Genomic DNA, 17,916 nt, shown 5'->3' with positions numbered 1-17,916 from the left:
TAGCATCTTTAACTATGTGATTCTGTAAAATTCTTCTGGATGAAGTAGATATATAAGCATTAAAGGAAAGAAATGTATGGGTTTGGAGCCCACCACTGCTGTGTTGCAGGCTGAGCTCTGGCACACAGTTAGAGCTTAGTGAATGATTTGAATCAGATTATCTAGCTAATTTCATGTCTGCTCTTGTTTAGAAAAATACTGGGATGGACAGTTATTCCAAGTTCTTTGTTTGGAATACATATTGTTCAGTAGCGATCAGAAGAGCAGTCCACATATGAACAACTGTGATGTGTGTCTGCTCACTATTTGGACAATTGTAATAATACTTGGGATTTACTACCATAAATATTTGCAATTACAAATTCATTACAGATTTTTTTCTGCTTTTGCAGTGCTTATTTGATACTTCCTTTTTCTGTAAGCAGTGTTGCCAGGTCTCTCATTCGTCATGTTTGAGTGTTCAAAGAAAGCAAATACATCTACAGCAAATTTGTTTAAAAGTCCTTGCCCTCCAGTAATTATCTACCATTTTCTGTTTCATTCAAAGATAACCTTTGGAGGCATGCCTTTTTCTGGGAAGCCAAGTTCTAACAGTAGGAAGAATTTCAAAGGCTGCATGGAGAGCATCAACTACAATGGCAATAATATCACTGACCTTGCCAAGAGGAAGAAATTGGAACCTTCTAATGTGGTAAGAGCATAATTTAATGGTCACCTAAACATCTGCTTCACCTTCTAAAGGAGGCTAGAAGGTTTGCGAGTGTGTGTAGCTGATACCCTTGTGATATACTGGAATGGTACAGAACACAAAACAAACTTGATCACGTACCCAAAGATCTTACTGAATGTATGTTTGTGACTTTTTTTTTTTTATTATTATGTCTGAGCATTTTACTTCTGGGGTCCCATTTCATCTTTGCAAAATTAACCTTCAGTATCAGATGACTACTTTTTAAAAGAAAATCAGCTGAACCAATAAGTATTTCTTTCCTTTCCTCCCAAATTATAGTAGTCCAAAACCAGTGCAGACAGGGTGTATTATTATAATCAATTGGAGCTTTCTTGTGGCTTTAAATCATGGTATCTTTCATCCCTGCAGAGCTAGTTGAATTGCTGGAGCGCAGAAGTCATTGGAAGGGAATGCTTCTACAGGCCTTTCTGGTAGCTCTGAAAGGCCTCAAGATATTAGACTTGAAAATCATTATTTAGGTTATTAACATTACAGAACTTATTAACATTTTATTCTATTTTTTCTCTTGCTTAAGCATTCATAGTTGCTTTCATGTTCGAACTTGCAGCTTTACGGGCAGGGTGATTAAGAAAGAATGTACTTTAATTACTGTATTTTTAAGGCTCTAAATGTTCCTAAAATTGCTTGCTGGCATACAAAGGCAATGTGCGTAAGAAATAAATGTATTATTGCCATGAATTTGTGATGGTCTGAATAAGTTGATCAAGGCTTTCTTCTGTACAAGTTTACAGCCTTCACAAAGTCCTGCTAACAATATGAATGGTTCCACTCTTGCTTTTCTCTTTATGTAATAAAGAGTAAAGATTTATATATGCAGTGATGATGAAGTGCAAAGGATTGATTACCATTTGATTACTCCTTGGATAGTAATACTGAAGTTCCATGTAATTGTATGAACAATATGCCTAAATGGTCAAGGTAATACAAAGGATAATTTTCAATATGTAATGTTTGCCCATACAAATTCAGTAATACAGCCTGATGTTTAGAACCTTTTTCCTACATTAATTTCTTCAGTATTGTCAAAGGCAAAGAGCATGATATATATGCCGTGGAGGAAGACTCTACTTTCAGAATTTTTTTGACCCAGTCACATGAATTCCTGAATCTTTGACTTCTTTATTTTTCCAGAATTGCCTGTGATTTCCTGCCTGCAGTGCATTTTAAGCTTGTCATGTAACCATGGTTTTCACAGACTGATGCCTGATTTAGGAAAGGGTCTTTCTACAAGAGTAATCTTTCCATTTTGCACAGTTGAGTCCACTGCAAGTTAGTAGGACATATTCTTAAAGCCTCTTTCTGAACAGAAGAGTTATTTAAGCAGTTTCTGTAGTGCAAATTCTATCCTTTCAAAAGTCTGGCATAGCTAGCAGGCCTGTAAAGCCTCTGTAAAATAATCTCTCTCTTTTTTCTTTGTTTCTTTTTTCGTTTGTTTGTTTTTAAAATTATGTTACCTGTAACATGAAAGTAAAATCCACATAAGAAGCTTTGGCATGCTAGTTTAATTTGATGGTTCTGTTGATTTCCAATTCTGAGAACAGCTATAAAAATAGAAGTGACCTTTGTTTTCAGTAGAATTACTTAAATTGCTTCAGCTCTTCAAAAGCAAAATCAATTTTACTCTAACTAAATCAACATGGATTTTAATGTTTCTTACAAAAGCTTTTTTCCTCCGATTTTTTAGCCTGATTTAGCATGAAAAATAGACTCGGTTGAGACTACTGTTGTTAATCATGTTTATGATGATGGTAGTTACGCAATCCAACAAGGATCAAAGCTTCATTGTAGAAGATCCTGTACAAACCCATAACAGTAGGCACACCCTACCCTAAAGAGTGTATTATCTGAAGAGGCAAGACAGACAAAATGTAATGAAGTGAAACACAAGCAAAGTAATCAGTATGGTGATAAGATGGGGGGCGGGAGGGGAACAGAGGAAAGAAGGATATTAAATAGGTGAGAGACAGAAGAAAAAAATATTCTTTAGATGCAGATAGTTGAGTTTCAGAAGTCACACAGTGAAAGGGAGTCGACAAGTTAATTTTACAGAATGAGGAGGCCCAGAGAATCAAAGATGATAATAAGATGATAATCTTGATTTGTGTCTGGACAAAATTAAAGTTAAAAAAATTTTTAGGTCTCATATAGATAGGTGTTATGAGCAAAAAAGCACCACCAAGCATCTCTTCAATTTATTGAAAAGTAAGGATGTAAAGACAATTTAAAAGTATTTTAAATTTAAGTAAACTCCAACACTGACTTTAATAACGTATTTCTTTTTGATTTAGAGGGTAAGAATAAAGGGAAAAGAAATCTGGCAGTCCTTTGTGATATATAAGATGGCAACAAGCTCTTTGGGGAGAATGAGTCAGACGGATGGTCTTGAGCAGTTATTGTTGTTCTTATTAGTGGAGCCTGATTTGTTTTCATAGAAGATAAATGAGCCAAATGATAAAGATGCCCAAAAGGGAGAGTGGGGGAGAAAAGGACAGCCGAGACAGAGAATTTAAGTGTCTGCTTTTCTCCTGAACCAAGTTGCAAACAAGAGTTGGCAGTGACTAACTAGCACAGTAGGTGCTAACACTTCTATACAACTTTCTATACAACTCGATCAGGACTAAGACAGAAACAGGGAACATGCTTGTAAACAGTCTTCCAGTCCATCTTTTCTGTGTTTTCTACTAAAATAAGCTTTGTAGGATTTCATTACCTTGCATAACTGAAGAATATTGACCCTTTACCACTAGTGAGAAGAGACCAGAACATGCAGCTAACAAGAAGTCCAGAGAAATTTGAGTTTACGAATTTAGTTACTTTATCAAAGTTTTCTACCCAGAGGTACATTAAGGGCAGGCAGTGTGAATACTAATTGGATTTAGTTTCCACAGAACAGTCTGTCCACTATTAAAGCCTGTAACTGAAAAATGCTAAGGAGAATCATATTTGCTACCGTCCATCCTTACATCCACTAGGTCTATGCTCCTCCCACTTCTGCAGCTCGTATGCCATGTACTACTGAGTGCAATCGTATACAAACTTAAGATAAGTGTTTTCTTTGAATTATTTATATCAAGTGAACATTATGGTAAGCTCGAAGATGAGTAATAAGCTATTTTGAGAAAAATACTGAACTAACATGATAAACATTAGCATACAGCACATTGCCTGAACTGTATAATCCATCCTGATTTAATAGGTATTGTAGTCTTAATAAACTCATTACCTCTCTTTTGGGAGCTACATATTCAGCCAGTAGCTCTATTAACTGGGGAAGGTTTTAAGACCCAGTAGTATTTCCCCAAAGGGTAACATCTGAATGTGGATAGGCAAAACTGATTTATAAGAAGTAAACATGAAGGTAATTTGCAGCATCATGATACAAAGCTCAAGCTACCCAAATTAAGATGTTTTCACCATTTCCCTTCCAAAGCAGTATGAAAAATTCTCTGATGAAACTAACAGTTTCAGTATAAATGCACAGTATATGTTTTACTTCCAGACGTCATTGCCCAGCAAGTCACTCTGAATCTACAGAAAAGGGTCTCTTTCTCTTTGAAAAACAGGGATGCTATTATAGAGACAAGCTGCAGATTAGCTCGAACTCTTGACCTAGACCTGGTGATGAATCTATATCACATGGGCTTTACTTAAAAGAGGAGTCGTCTTGTAAATTACAGTCATAGAGGGAATTGATAATCCAGTTTGGATTAATCTGAATAGCTCAGTAGGGAAAATACTAAGTAGCAGAGAAATCAGAGTTATATGTTACTTCCTCAAGAAATCTTTTATGCAGTTAGGTTATTCATGATAAATGCATTCACTGATGTGAAAAAAGGATTTGAATGCATTTGATGCCATTAACATTAATGGGTGTTATACATGCGAGTATCCCAAGCATCAGGATGACAGGAGAGTGTCAATTGGATATGAAAGCCTTCTTGTTATGAGGAAATTGTTAGTTCCTCTCGGTAACAAGGCAGCAAAAGAAACCCTTAAAAATGTCTAACAAAATGCTTTCTGAGAAGTACTTAATTGGCATCTGTGACTGAACCATGAGATGTCAGCTCTTACAAAATGCTGTTGCCTTCTGTGTCTACATAGGACTGCCTTAACTATGTAATAGAAGTTGTTTCCAGTCCACAGGGTGACTATTACACTGAGAATGCTAACAAAGGGTTACAGAGGGTGTTTCAGCCACTCCCCAGCTTTTTTTTTTCTGTATGTGAAATCTGTGGTTTAACCAAAAGCCTTCTGTAGCACACTTGGAAATCATAGAATCACAGAATCATAGAATCGTTTAGGTTGGAATGTTCAGACTAAAACTATTCAAACAAATGAGTAAACTCTTTTGATTTAATGCTTAGTTGGCTGAAAACTTAAAATCTCTAGGCAACTTTTAAACAAAAGAAATCAGAATAGCTAAGCAGCTTCACAGCAAAGGAGATAAGGGGGGGTCCTTTGCCTTTACTCAGAAGGTAGTTGTAGTTTCTCTCATCGCACTGTAATTTAAAAGCTTCCTATAATTGTTTTAGCTGATTATTTTCCTAAATCCTTGGATATTTTTTGTTATCCATGGAACACGGGTGTATGAAAAGAACATGGTTTGTAATGCTGCAATTTTATCATAAAGATAGGAACAAATCTTTTAGGAGATCAGTATAAAGAAAACTCTTCTCTATTTCCAGATTATTGGAAACATCAGTGTTTCTTAATTGACGATGGAGGCTGCCAACCTTATAGTCTAGTTGCTACTAGTTTTACTGGCCTTTATAGGTAGACTGTGTGGCAGTATAACTTCTGACGCTCTGTAGGAAAAAGAGGTGGTTATGCAGAGTAATCTAAGAAACTATCTGAGTGCTCAAGAAACTATTATTTTTATTCGTTTAGCTTTGACATGGAAATACTGTATAAAAAACTGAATCTGCCACGCAGGTGGTATCTTGCTATGACACAGATAAGGTGTTTTCTGATATGTCATTCTTTTAAAAAGTGATGGGTTTGGACGTTGGTAAATGAGTGCTAAATCTCGCTTCCTTATTGATGTCATCTAGCCTATCTCCAATTGAAAATAATGACTTCTAAAAGAAATTTACTTAGGACTTTCCTCCCACACATTTTCAGACACGAAGTTCCTATCTTCTTTCCAAATTCTCCAACTTCCCTCAAGATGAACTTTCAGATGCATTTATACACTCTGAATACAAAAATATGTGACATAAAAGCTTCTATCAGCAAGTCAGTAATATGGAGTTTAAAAATATTTGTGATAAAGATGATGATTGACTCCTGTTGGGATTCTGAGCAGTGCTTAGGTGAACCTTGTCTCTAAACATCTAGGTACCTCCAAAAATGTTGTTCAATCCTTAATATTTTTTTTAATATACAAATAAATATCAAAGGATTTGCTATCTTGATCATACTGATTATTTCCATATTGCATCAGATAAAATTCTTCCTTCCCAAATTGAACTGAAATTGCCACAGAGTATCCGTCTGTGACAGTGGATCAGAAAGCCTAACCATAGAACAGGATCCACTTTGCTACATGTTAAAGGAATTCCTCAGCAGAGGAAGTTTTCCTGTTATGTTTGCATTGATGCATTAAAAAGTCAATTCTGAACAGAGTGTGCTACAAATTATTTATGATTTCTAAGGAAATAAAATGGTAATACATCCTACCGTTGTGGTCTTTTGTGAGAAATGACATGAGAACCAAAGTGAAAAATTCATGTCCCTAATTTTAGTCTTGTTTACAGATACATTTGAAAACCTTGGAAATCAATAAAGTTGACTGGATTTTTGTCAGTTTCCCAAAGAGTAAAATTCTACAGTGTGAAAACTGCGGTTTCTTTTACAGAGAAAATTATTGACTAACTACAAATATTAGGCATTGTTCATGATCAGCTACTCCAGATCCTTCTGCTTCATGAAATGAAGTATTAGCTTATCTATTATTATCCAGTAGAAAACATAACAGAGAGGCTAGCTCTTCACGAGGTACTATACATCCTTCTTTCACAACCTCATGTATTGTGTTGATTGACACATTGATGTAAGGGTATTTGGAAAGTTGTATTTCATTTTTATAAAAGGAAGAATTACTGCTCTGTTATAGGCTTCTTTGGTGACCACGAACAAGCCCAAGTTTCCCTGTGATTCATTTCTTCATCTTTGAACTGGGAATATTAATGCTTTTTTCTAAGATTTATCTTAGTTAGACTATAACTCTTCAGGTCAAAGAATGCCTCTTATTGTGTGTATGTACAGTACAAAATATAATGGGGCCACTGCTAGACAAAATAGAAACATCAGCAACAACATTATAATAGTAACAATAATGGTAATATTAATAGCACACTTTTACATGCAACTTGCATTGATCACAGTAGTCTCTAGGTTGAATGAAACCTAGAATACTTTTCTAGAGGTAGCTATGAATTTAGTGGAATCTTACCATTTTGCTTATGTTTTTGCTTTTTTTGTGTTTTACTTAGGGAAATTTAAGTTTTTCTTGTGTGGAGCCACATACAGTGCCTGTCTTTTTCAATGCCACCAGTTACCTTGAGGTTCCTGGTCGTCCAAGCCAGGATCTGTTTTCAGTCAGTTTCCTTTTCCGAACTTGGAACCCCAATGGACTTCTTGTCTTCAGCAACTTTGCAGATGACCTGGGGAATGTTGAGATTGACATAACTGAGGGCAAAGTCAGCGTCCATATCAATGTCACCCAAGTGAAGAAGAACCGCATAGACATCTCATCAGGTAAGTGTTTGTTTTTTTTTTTAATTGGTATCTTTTTTGTTGGTGTTGGACCTAAAAATTAGAACAATTGTTTTACAAAATTTAAAATTTAAATTGCAACTATATTAAATCTTTTATTGTATGTTTCATTGAGTAAGAGGTAGAAGAATAGTAACAGTTGTTAGATTAAAAAGAAGATACAAATATTCTTAATTCTGTCATGAAAACCAGAAAACGTATCACCTCTTATCTAGGAGGAAGCGTTGCTTCTTATTTTCTTTCTTCCATCTGTCTTGCAGTCTCCTCTGCAAAAATACTTGGTTTCAAAAGGGGAGGGTAATCCCTTGTTGAGAGCAGCCTAATTATTAGGCTGCTCCTGTTACTTCCTAATAATTAGGAAGCTCTAATTAAAAAAAAAAAAATCCATTCGTTTTAACCACAAGGCTGGCATGAAAAATACTGTAGCATTCTCTTAAGTATGCTGTAGAGTCATGCTGGAGAAGTACCTGAGCTTTCAGTACCTAACTAAGGAGGTTTTGGAAAATACTGGGTAAAAGGTACAGGATTAGGTTTGTTTCTGGAAGAAAGGGTGTGTGTCGGTGTCAGCTGATCAGCCTTTTAAAATTGCTTGATACTTCCATTTTGATAAATTGTACTTTCTGTCTCGATTCTTTATGGGCATTTCTGGATCAGCTGTAGCCAATACGGTGTTAACTATATCATGTCAATTAACACTTTTTCTCAGCAAAGAGTGACCTAATCAGGGGTTCGAAAATACAGGGTTGCTTGCAAATGGATCTAGCTTCACATAAAAAAAACCCCAGTGATTATTTGAAGTAGCATATATGGCAATCTAGTTTCTTAGCCAAAAAAGGGATGCCTTTTTTGCCTGAAATCATCTGTGGTTACTATTTTTTCTTAGTTTCATGGTGGAGGTATATCAGTCTTCATCAACGGGATTGATATAGTGGTATAGCTCTGAATGAATGTACTGTCTACATAATCATATAAACAGGGACTTGAGGAAATATAAGAAAAAGGATAAAATGTCTTTTTTAATGAGAAAACATACATTAAGTAGGAAAGTAAAATTTCATTTGGCAAGTGGACATTTTTGTGAGCTTTCTCTTCACCCCATTAATGAAATAGACCTGAGCATGAAATTAAATTATTTTAAAGATAGCCCTGAATAAAATATGAATAGTAACAACTAAAAATCAGAATTTACGTGTTTCGTAAAATGAAAATGTTTTTATGAAAAATACATCATATCTCCTTCCATCATTACAATTTTTTTAGCACAAAAAATCCATACCATAGATAACAAGTTAACATTTCATTGCCTTTGTTATACAAATACACTCATGAAAGAATTAAGTAGTGTTCCGGTAATACAGTAGGGTCTTGAACAAGAATGTTTTGTTAAGGTACTAGTGCATCGTAATTAGGAACCACATGGAATTATCACCCTCATTCTTTCTTCCTTGGCTCTGCCTACTACAGATCCCAGTTTACAGACAGAAGTGCCTACTCATGATACTTCTTCATGACCTTCTTTGTGCCTTTTGTTGTCCAATGAAGATTTCAGTGCTGATTAGCCAAATATTATGAGAAATAAAAATTTCACCAATTTGCCACTAATTTTGCCCAATGTATATTTTGATGTGAAACCATTTTCATATTCCATTAAGTTTACATTCTGGAAAGTAAGCACATGTGAAAGCTGTTAATTTGCTCTTCTGCTTTCTCCAGACCTTCACCCACAGGAACAAAAATTCCCCAACTACTGCAATGTAAAACCAGAGCATTCCTATTGTGACTTTCTTCTAAAATATTTTGAATTGAATATTGTTCAGAGTAAATCTTTTCAGTCTGTATGATCAGTTTACATAGCAGCCCAAGAATCACGTACAGCCATTCATTTTTATAGCCATGATGCTATTCTTTGTCTCCATACAACCACAGAATCCAATGTCTACACATTACAGTTTGAATATTTTAAAGAGTTAGTAGTTTCCTTTGTTATTATAATTTGTACCATAATAAAAATACATTTATTGCTTAATTTTCCATTGTATGGACTTTTTATATTTGCATAGCTATCCTGGGAAAGTTTGATTTATTTTAATACTTTGTTACTACTTTTGTTGCAACAGGCATTTCAGTGCCTGTGAAATGAATCGTGTGTGTGGACATAAGAAAGCAAAATACGGCGTCTGCCAAGGAAGGCTGCAGAAGGAATGCTGCTGTTGTATGGCAAATATCACAGCGACCTTCTTTTTCCCTTCTTGTGCAGGGAAGTAACAGATGTCAGCATATAAACCTGCTGAGTTTATGTAGAAGTCAAAGTGGTCTGCCTTTGGCACGAAGATTTCTGACTCTTGTGGTCCTATAGATACAAGATGCACACTTTTTCACTGTTTCTTTTTACCTACAGCTGACAAAGCAGAATTTGCTGTAGTCAAGTGTGCAGCCTTCTATGTAGCTATATGAGTAGGGTATGAATAATTAGACTTCTGTCTACTGGGAAGTAGATAACGCCCTGGTTATCACAAAGAATTAGGCTAACTGAAACCACAGCCTAGATGCAGGTGTGTTTTCTATTTCATAGTTTTGCTGTACTTATGCCTGTAATTTCACTGGAGGAAGCTGAGGTCTCTTAGTCCTTATTCTATACACCACTCATAATTTACTAACTTACTTTCGTTAGCAGCTTTTAAGGTCAGCTTTCCGTGTTAACATGGGGACATCAGCAGTGTGTTCTGGGGCATAGTCTAATGCTGACTATAAAAATAGTAGTTGAACTGACTGGCAGGAATTACACGAGAGAACTGCATGCTGATGCGCAGGTGGCAGAGTTTGTTCCTGTGTGTTTCTGCACTAAAGATACTGGTGTGGAACAGAGTTCACGTTTGTCTGTTTTTCAGTGTCATAATATTCCTTAAACACCTTAAAGCTGCAGGCACTGACTCAGGGAGCTCCAACTTAGCATGTGAGTGGAGTTCAGATAAACAGGAGAGCCTAGCCTTCCAACCTATCAACTAGAGTTAAATTCCCACCTTTCTCGCTGGTAGCCGGGCACTGCAAACCTCCTTATTGAACTACTTTTTATGAAGTGCTTTGTGATGCTTGGGAGGGTTCAGACAGTATGTGAAAAAGATTTTCTTTTTGAATTGACAGAACTTTCACACCTAATTCATATGAGCATTTTGTTTAAGGAAAGGTGGCTGCAGTTTTAAATATTTTGATGACACTTTACAAGAATAAAAAATGAAATAATGCATAGAAGGTACAGTTAAAGGAGCTGCACTTCTAGTCCCATATAGTACATGGACCTGTGTTCACTACTTACCTATAGAGTCAGTAAGGTGAATAGTTTATAGGACATTGTAAAAGGTTTTGTAGACAGCTGTAAGGTTTAGAGGCAAGAACATCAAGTAATCAGCAAGCAGAATCAGTTGACTGTTAAGAAGCATGAGAGCTACTACTAATCTGAGAAATCAGAAATAGGTTTATACTTGATTTTTATGCCAATTAATTCTACGTTTTCTGTTTTATATAGTGAATGAAGGGATGCAATACTCCAAGGTGGTCAAATAGAAAACATGAATACAAAAAGTTTAACTTCTGTGTAAATACAGTGACTACGAGAGGTTTACATAGCAGGCTGTGAGAAAACATTTGGATCAATAGTAGGCAATTCATGGGAATCATGAAGCAGACATTGCTTTGCGTTTAAACTCACAGAAATGGAGAGTTGCCATCAGGTGGTCCGTTCTTAGCAGTTTTCTCTGTCTCCCAGAGATCCTCCCCTGCTCTCACCAGTTGTCTGTTCTGGTTTTGTCAGGGATAATTTTTTCACGGTGTTAGCAGATCACAGCGAGAGCTCTTAGGTCTTATTTAATGTTTTCCTTTGGTCTTCCAGAAGGCACTTAACTGTTCCTTCATTTATTTAAACGCGTGTCCTGCCCACTGGCGATTTCACTATATTCAATTCTTCATGAACTTCTCTCAGCTTCTTCATCTTCATATTTATTGGAATGATAAGTCATCCCAGTACTTTATTCTTGGAATATTTAAAATAAAAATAATATTTTTTTTTTATTTTTAAAATGCTATTGTATATCTGAAGCTTCTCACTCATTGTTTGGAGTTCAAAATTATCTTCAGACTAAGTATGAGACATTCCTACTGCCTATCATGCTTTAATTCCATATTTCATTCTATTGCTGGTACTTTTAAAAAAACACAGGTAGTTGATATTAGCATTAGCAGCTCCTAGATAACTTTCTGTAGATCACTTCTTGTTTTGCAAAAATGCGTTTTATTTTCTTTTTTAATGATGTTTGTTACTGTTTGTCTTGCTGTCCCCTTCAAGCCTTCAGTCACTTTCAAACCTCTGCCTCATCTCTATACATGTGATTAAAGCATTTAAATGTATCTGTATTATGAAAATTCTGTCTTTATTTTATATGTGCCGAAAAGAATCGGGATGATTACATATGTTGTAGTACAGTGTGTATGATTTTTGCATTACTAGTAAAAGGCACCAGACTTTGTGCTGACCTGGCAAAGCAGAATCTCAGGTTTTACTTGACTTGGCTGTAGCTTGTTTAACAGTGGCCAAACGACTAGAACCTGACTTGTCCTGGGCTTCAGCTTAGTGAATGGTAGAGGCAATAAAGAGCTGGTAAAAAACAGTGATAAATTTTTTACTGTGTCGATAAGGTGTACAGTCTTTTGCCCGTAACACAATTTTGAGTGTAAGAGAATATTTTACCTTAGTATGCAGTTTACCTTTCAGTTTGTAGTACATATGGAAGGGACAAAGATGATTAGTCCTTGTGGTTATACTTACTGCCTGATTTTGTTTACTGAGCAGATTTTTTTCTTTTTTTCATGATCTTGCCAGTTGTTCCTTCAAAACAAGTCTCTATACAATAAAAAATTCCTTCCTTTCCTACCCAGCATTCTGTTAAGTGTCCAGTAAGCACTGTTTAGCTGTGAACAGACCAGCAAAGCTGTTGTACAAAGTCAGTGGCCTTGATTTTGCTTTTTCTTATGTTAATCTTATTTAGACACTACCACCATTTGATTGATGAGAGTTATATTAATAAACTTGCTGTTAGTAAGAGGAAAATCAGGCCCACTGAGAGCTGAAATAAAGATTTAATTAGAAGAAATAAGCTACTGACTGTGCAGAATTACACAGGTGAAATACTTAAAGCTTGTGTATAAATCAAGAGTTAAACATCCTATTGACTTTTTCTCTGCAGAGTAACCTGTGATTAATATCTTCACAATTGTGTATGTCCCAGCATAGGGATTAATAATAGGAGAGAATCTCGGAAAACAGTTCAGAGATTTATCTTTACTGCTCCATATAGTTTTGGACTAAATTCTGCTTTTGGCATCATGGGATTCAGCCAGACTTCCTGGAAATTGCTGGGTTTACCCAAGGGACTTGTGGAAGCAATGCTAGGCTGAGAAGATGGAAGAAAGAAGTGTTCTTGCCTTCTTTAAGAACTTTTTTAAAGCAGATTTACAGTGTAGTTTTGCATACCAAAGGATTCTGATGTTCTGCTACAGTTTTAAAAGTCATTTAATTTTAGTATGTGCTACCTGTTTACCCTAAGAACCTACTCAAAATTTGTGATCTTGCAATTAGGATAGTAAATTCTTGATGACGTTGTATGTATTTATAAGCTTTAACAAGCTAATGTCTTCTTTCTTGAGCACAGAAGAAATCAGCAACTGGAAAATGTCCGAGTCCCACATCTGGCTTTGCCAGAAAAACTGTTATGAAACTTTTCCCAAAGCCGGATGCAAATGCTCTTCAGTGCAGGGTTAAGCCACAGCCCGTGTCCCAGTTGCCTCCTTTTCTTTCACTTAGTTATATCTACCTGCTTCAGCAACTTAACCCAAATTCCTTCCTAATGAAACCAAACTTTTGTGAAGCTTTCAACATGGGGAAAAATTGGTAACCCATGAACAAACACAAAGAGCGTTGCGCTGCTCGAAGGAATGATAGTAGCATTCAAAATAACACTCCTGAGGAATCACCTAATGGCTTTCCAATGTTTTTAACTGCAAACCCTGAATCCCTGTTTTGATATAGAAAAGAACTTTTCTGCCTCTTGTGAAAAGGCAAGGTTTTCATGGTGGTGGATTCTAAAATGATCTCTTGATTTATCCTCCGTTTACTTTCTCACTTGTTGTCTTTTCATAGACAGCTCTGACCTTTCATATCTAAACATTCTCTGCTCAGCTTAAATGCTAGAGGCTCTACAAAGATCCCTTGGATTTTACCCCACAGTATAAATGATAAGTCGCTGAAAAAGGACATCATCTCCTTTGGCCCATAATATCTTAACAGAGAAGTTTTCAGAGTGTCTAAAACCTTCTGCCATTAAATTGAATTCATCTGCTTGGAGCTCCTTTTTTCCCCTTCCAACTTTCCTAGTTAACATCTTGTTCTGTATATTAGCTGCTGCTCAAGGCAGTCTTCAGTTCCTCCTGTCAACCATAAACTTATTAAAACTTGGGATATGAATATCTTTTTGTCATATTTATCCTTATTAAATAAATCAGACTTCTCCCCGTGGAATCTCTCTGGGAAGCTTTCCACCCTTCTGTCTTTCTGCTAGATTTCAAGTCATCTGAATTGCAGTTCATTTATATTTTAGACCTCGGGTTAAGATAACATCCTTCAGGTAATAAAATGTCTCTGTCTGACAGATCTAAAGTGGTACTCTTCCAGTGACAATTCCCAGAGGCGTTTTACATCGGAATTGAGAAGTATTTTTGCCTCTGTTGCTAAATGCAGGTTTAAACAGGGAATGTGTATGCACAGAGCAAAAGTGGACTTCTGGTGGGAAGATAACATTTCCCACCAGGCCTTTACAATATTACTGATACTAGGTTATACACTGAATGTTAGTAAGTGGAGGCAAATACCCATGAGGCACTTGTCAGCATGAGCAAGATGAGAGACACAAATTCTGTCTGCATAAGACAGCATGATGACAGCATCAGAAGAGTCTGAATATTAGAGAATTATTTTTTTTCCAGAGAGACAGTTTTGTCACTCTGTTTCTCTCTTTATGTTTATTTTTGGCTAATGACTTTAAGCAGTGAATGCAGCTACATCAATAGGTATTTGTGGTTTTGAATTCCACAGAACTGAGAAACAGACATGCTTGTAGTAGTTATTATTCTTTCTTCTACGTGTTTTTCTTGTAATCTGGTTTTGCATCTCGATACAGTAGACTCTCAAACCAGGCAGAGCAAGAAATAGAGTTCTTTATTGCAGACTTTTTTGTCTAAGAAAACTGATGAGTTTAGTTCAGGTTTTTGTGAATTCTGCTTCATCAGTCACTGATTTTCACTGGAGAGTTGCCTACCAAGCACAAGCTATGCATTCTAAAACATAGATGGTACCACTTTTGGATACTTCACGGAGAGTAATTAACTCTGTGTTGGTTGCACTGGTACCTTGCAAGCTTGGAGGAACCAGAGAATCAAGAGAGCAGGCTGTTCTCCTTGATAGGCTTACTAAATTTATACAGGAGGCTGAAGTTCAGTTTACTTCTTTTAGCCTCATTTCCTCTGGGCTGCAGAACAGAGTTAGAAAGAACCTTTGCAAGTCATTCTCTATTTTAGCACTGAAAGATGAAATTAGGCTTTTTGCAACTACTATTTAAGCACTCACTGTGTTGCACTGAATTTCATTCAGGAAAAAGGTGCAATAGTCAATAGTTAAATGGTAATTTTAACTTTCTGCTAGAAGGAATGTAAATTATGTGAGTAGAGCTGGACAGAACTAGTTGGAATTTACCCTTTTAATTCTTTTTCATTTCAATAAGTTTGACGGGAAGCAGAATCAATTTTAGTTGCTTTCCATGTTGCCTTTGCTTACTTCATCCACAAGAGTTATTGCCAGTCTGGTTCTCGTCAAGTCAGTGAAAATTTTGCTTTCGACTTTGATGGATGAAAGATAAGCCCCTTAGCACTGAATGCTACAGAGGTGCCCAATATTTTTCAGTTACCTGAAGAACACAGATTTTTACTGAAGTGGGTCCTCTGCATATTTTTCTTGAATACAAAATAGCATGAAGAGACATCTCCCTAAAGATCAGTTTAGCAAGCCAAGGATGCTTAGTTAAAACCAGCATTACCTCTTCGATCAGTAAGAAGGTAATGTTGGAAAGGACATGGCAAAATACTGTGTTTTAAAGTCTTTCAGGACTTACATGTGCTGATTGAGGAGAATGTGTTTTTTTCCATTATTATTTTCCTTTTAGATTAGTAATAAAGAAATAAACAAAAGGATACAATAGAGACAGGAGCTGTAGTTACATTTGTTGTGTTTATGCATGTCCTGACAGCACTATTCCCAGGACACCATTGAGTAATCATAAAGGGAGATGAGGGGAATGTTTTCTAATATCTGAAAGACTGGATATCAGAAATGTTATGTTCTTTCTTCCAGTTTACTAGTTTGCCATCTCTGCCTCCACCTCCGTAAAGGTGGCTCTTTGACAAAGCCCGTTTCCAGGACTCACACACCTATGCTGAACAAGGTTTGTCATAGATGGGAACATGATGGTAACCTCACAATAATGTCAGCCAATTCTTTCAGCAGTGGTGTGAATACTGTCCAGCACCATTGGCTTAAACTTCCTAATTTTGTAGAAGCCCATTTTGCTGTTAAAGGCAGGATGAGATGGTTCCTATAAACTCTTCCATAGATGATAGTATTACTTGAAAAATGTGATTGGACTTCATGTTGTGTTAGCTCTTTAGTTCACCTTGTAGCAGATTTAATTTTTACTGGAAACTAGTGAGAAAATACAGGAAATCTATTTGAAGTCTGTTTTTTTACTTCACTTCTATTTCAGAGAGAAATAGTTGGCTAAGCACATCTCGTGATAACCCAGCATAATCAGCTATAGTAACTTAAACATATACTTCTACTGCCTGTTTAGTCTGGCAGTTATGATATTTTGTAAATGGCTATGAGTTAGTGGAGTAGTGGAGCATAGAAAGAATGCACTTACTTTTTATTTGATAGTATAAGTTATAGCCACTGTACATATGTATATGTACCATTGTGCATATAGCCATATATCAGTCAGAGGGTTTACTAAGCTAATTTGCCAACTATGACATGCAGGAAGTTCGCAGAACATTGGCATTTGGTAAAATAGTAAAACCATTTGAATGGCTTCAGGAGACCCAGGGCAGAGGGCAGGTGAGTCTACACTCTCAGATCACTCCTTGTTTCATCTCAAGGTCCTGCTGCTCTGACTGACCCCTCTGGAAACAGGCTGTATCACTCCTAGGATATCATCTTTCAATGGGATCAGTAGTTTCCCCACCATTAGCCCTGAGATCCAGCAGTAGTTCAGTGGTTAGTCTGGTCCAGAGCCTATTACAATAGACAGTATGGACAAAACATCAGCTCTTACTCTGTCAGCCTGGCTTGTCCTCCAACGCTTTTCTGCAAGGGTCCGTCCCCTTACAGACTCTCATGTTCCCCCCCGCCTTCCTTCTGTACACACAACCTATTCTGGATGTCATTGCTTAAAAAGTGCAAATATCACAGGGTATGAGGTAACCTTCTTGTTATTCATCACTTTATGAAGAGAGATCCGTTTTAAAAATCATAGCATTACCAATGTGCCTCAGATCCAAAGAAGGACATGTCGGGTCAGGAGAGCCAAACTGTTGTGACAAGGTTGCTGTAGCCATGGTCATGTAACGATAATGATATGACAGGCATGAAACAGGTTAGTGTTGCACGTGGCTTACACAGTGTGGGCATGTGGGTCAAAAAGATGAAGCCCCAGAGAGCGTGTGCTGATCCAGAGACCCCCCTACATGCTGTATAGTGTGGACATAAATGGATTGCTGTAGGGACGAGTCATGAGGACTGCAAATGTGAGCTTTGTTGGGGAAACTGGCCAGGGGAACATAGATCGTTCCTTGGTCCTGGTTACAAAGACAGCAGAGACACAGCCTGTGTTGTTTCAGAAACAAGAAACCGCAGCAGAGAGGGTGCAGACTAGAAGGCGGCTTATAGATATGGAAGCAAAGGCAAGGTCCTCAGGTTTGGAAAAGTGGCCTGCTACCACTTTGTTTACTCAATGTTCATTGATTCAGAAAGGAACTTTGGTGGGAGTAAAACCTTGCTGGCACAGGAAAACAATTGTTGTTACGGATTAAAAAAAAGATCATGGGGAGAAGACAAAATACTGGAGACCCAGTCTCCGCTTAGAACATACTACATTTATTTTCTGTACACTTAAGAAACATGTTTAGGGACAGACTGGGAGATCAAAGGTCTTGAACCTTCATTTGTACGTTATTGTTCCTTACATATACTATGTAATAGCATTTCAAAAAAAGGGCAGAGAATCTTCAAG

At 36.7% G+C, this 17,916-nt stretch overlaps 1 protein-coding gene across 1 annotated transcript in view; it reads left to right on the top strand.

The window, feature by feature from the left end:
* Positions 1-17,916, top strand: part of CNTNAP2 (contactin associated protein 2) — a gene marked incomplete at both ends in the record, with an annotated part of 1,183,012 nt that overhangs the window by 572,828 nt on the left and 592,268 nt on the right. The window contains 2 exons of the mRNA XM_082307127.1: positions 548-691; positions 7,246-7,510. Of these exons, the coding sequence (XP_082163253.1) occupies positions 548-691; positions 7,246-7,510 (409 nt within the window). The remainder of the gene's footprint in view (positions 1-547; positions 692-7,245; positions 7,511-17,916) is intronic.

The sequence above is a fragment of the Platalea leucorodia genome, assembly GCF_965183815.1.
Source record: "Platalea leucorodia genome assembly, chromosome: 1".
Taxonomy (NCBI): domain Eukaryota; kingdom Metazoa; phylum Chordata; class Aves; order Pelecaniformes; family Threskiornithidae; genus Platalea; species Platalea leucorodia.
The sequence above is the reverse complement of the archived record's forward strand: the minus strand, read 5'-3'. Positions and strand labels throughout refer to the sequence as shown.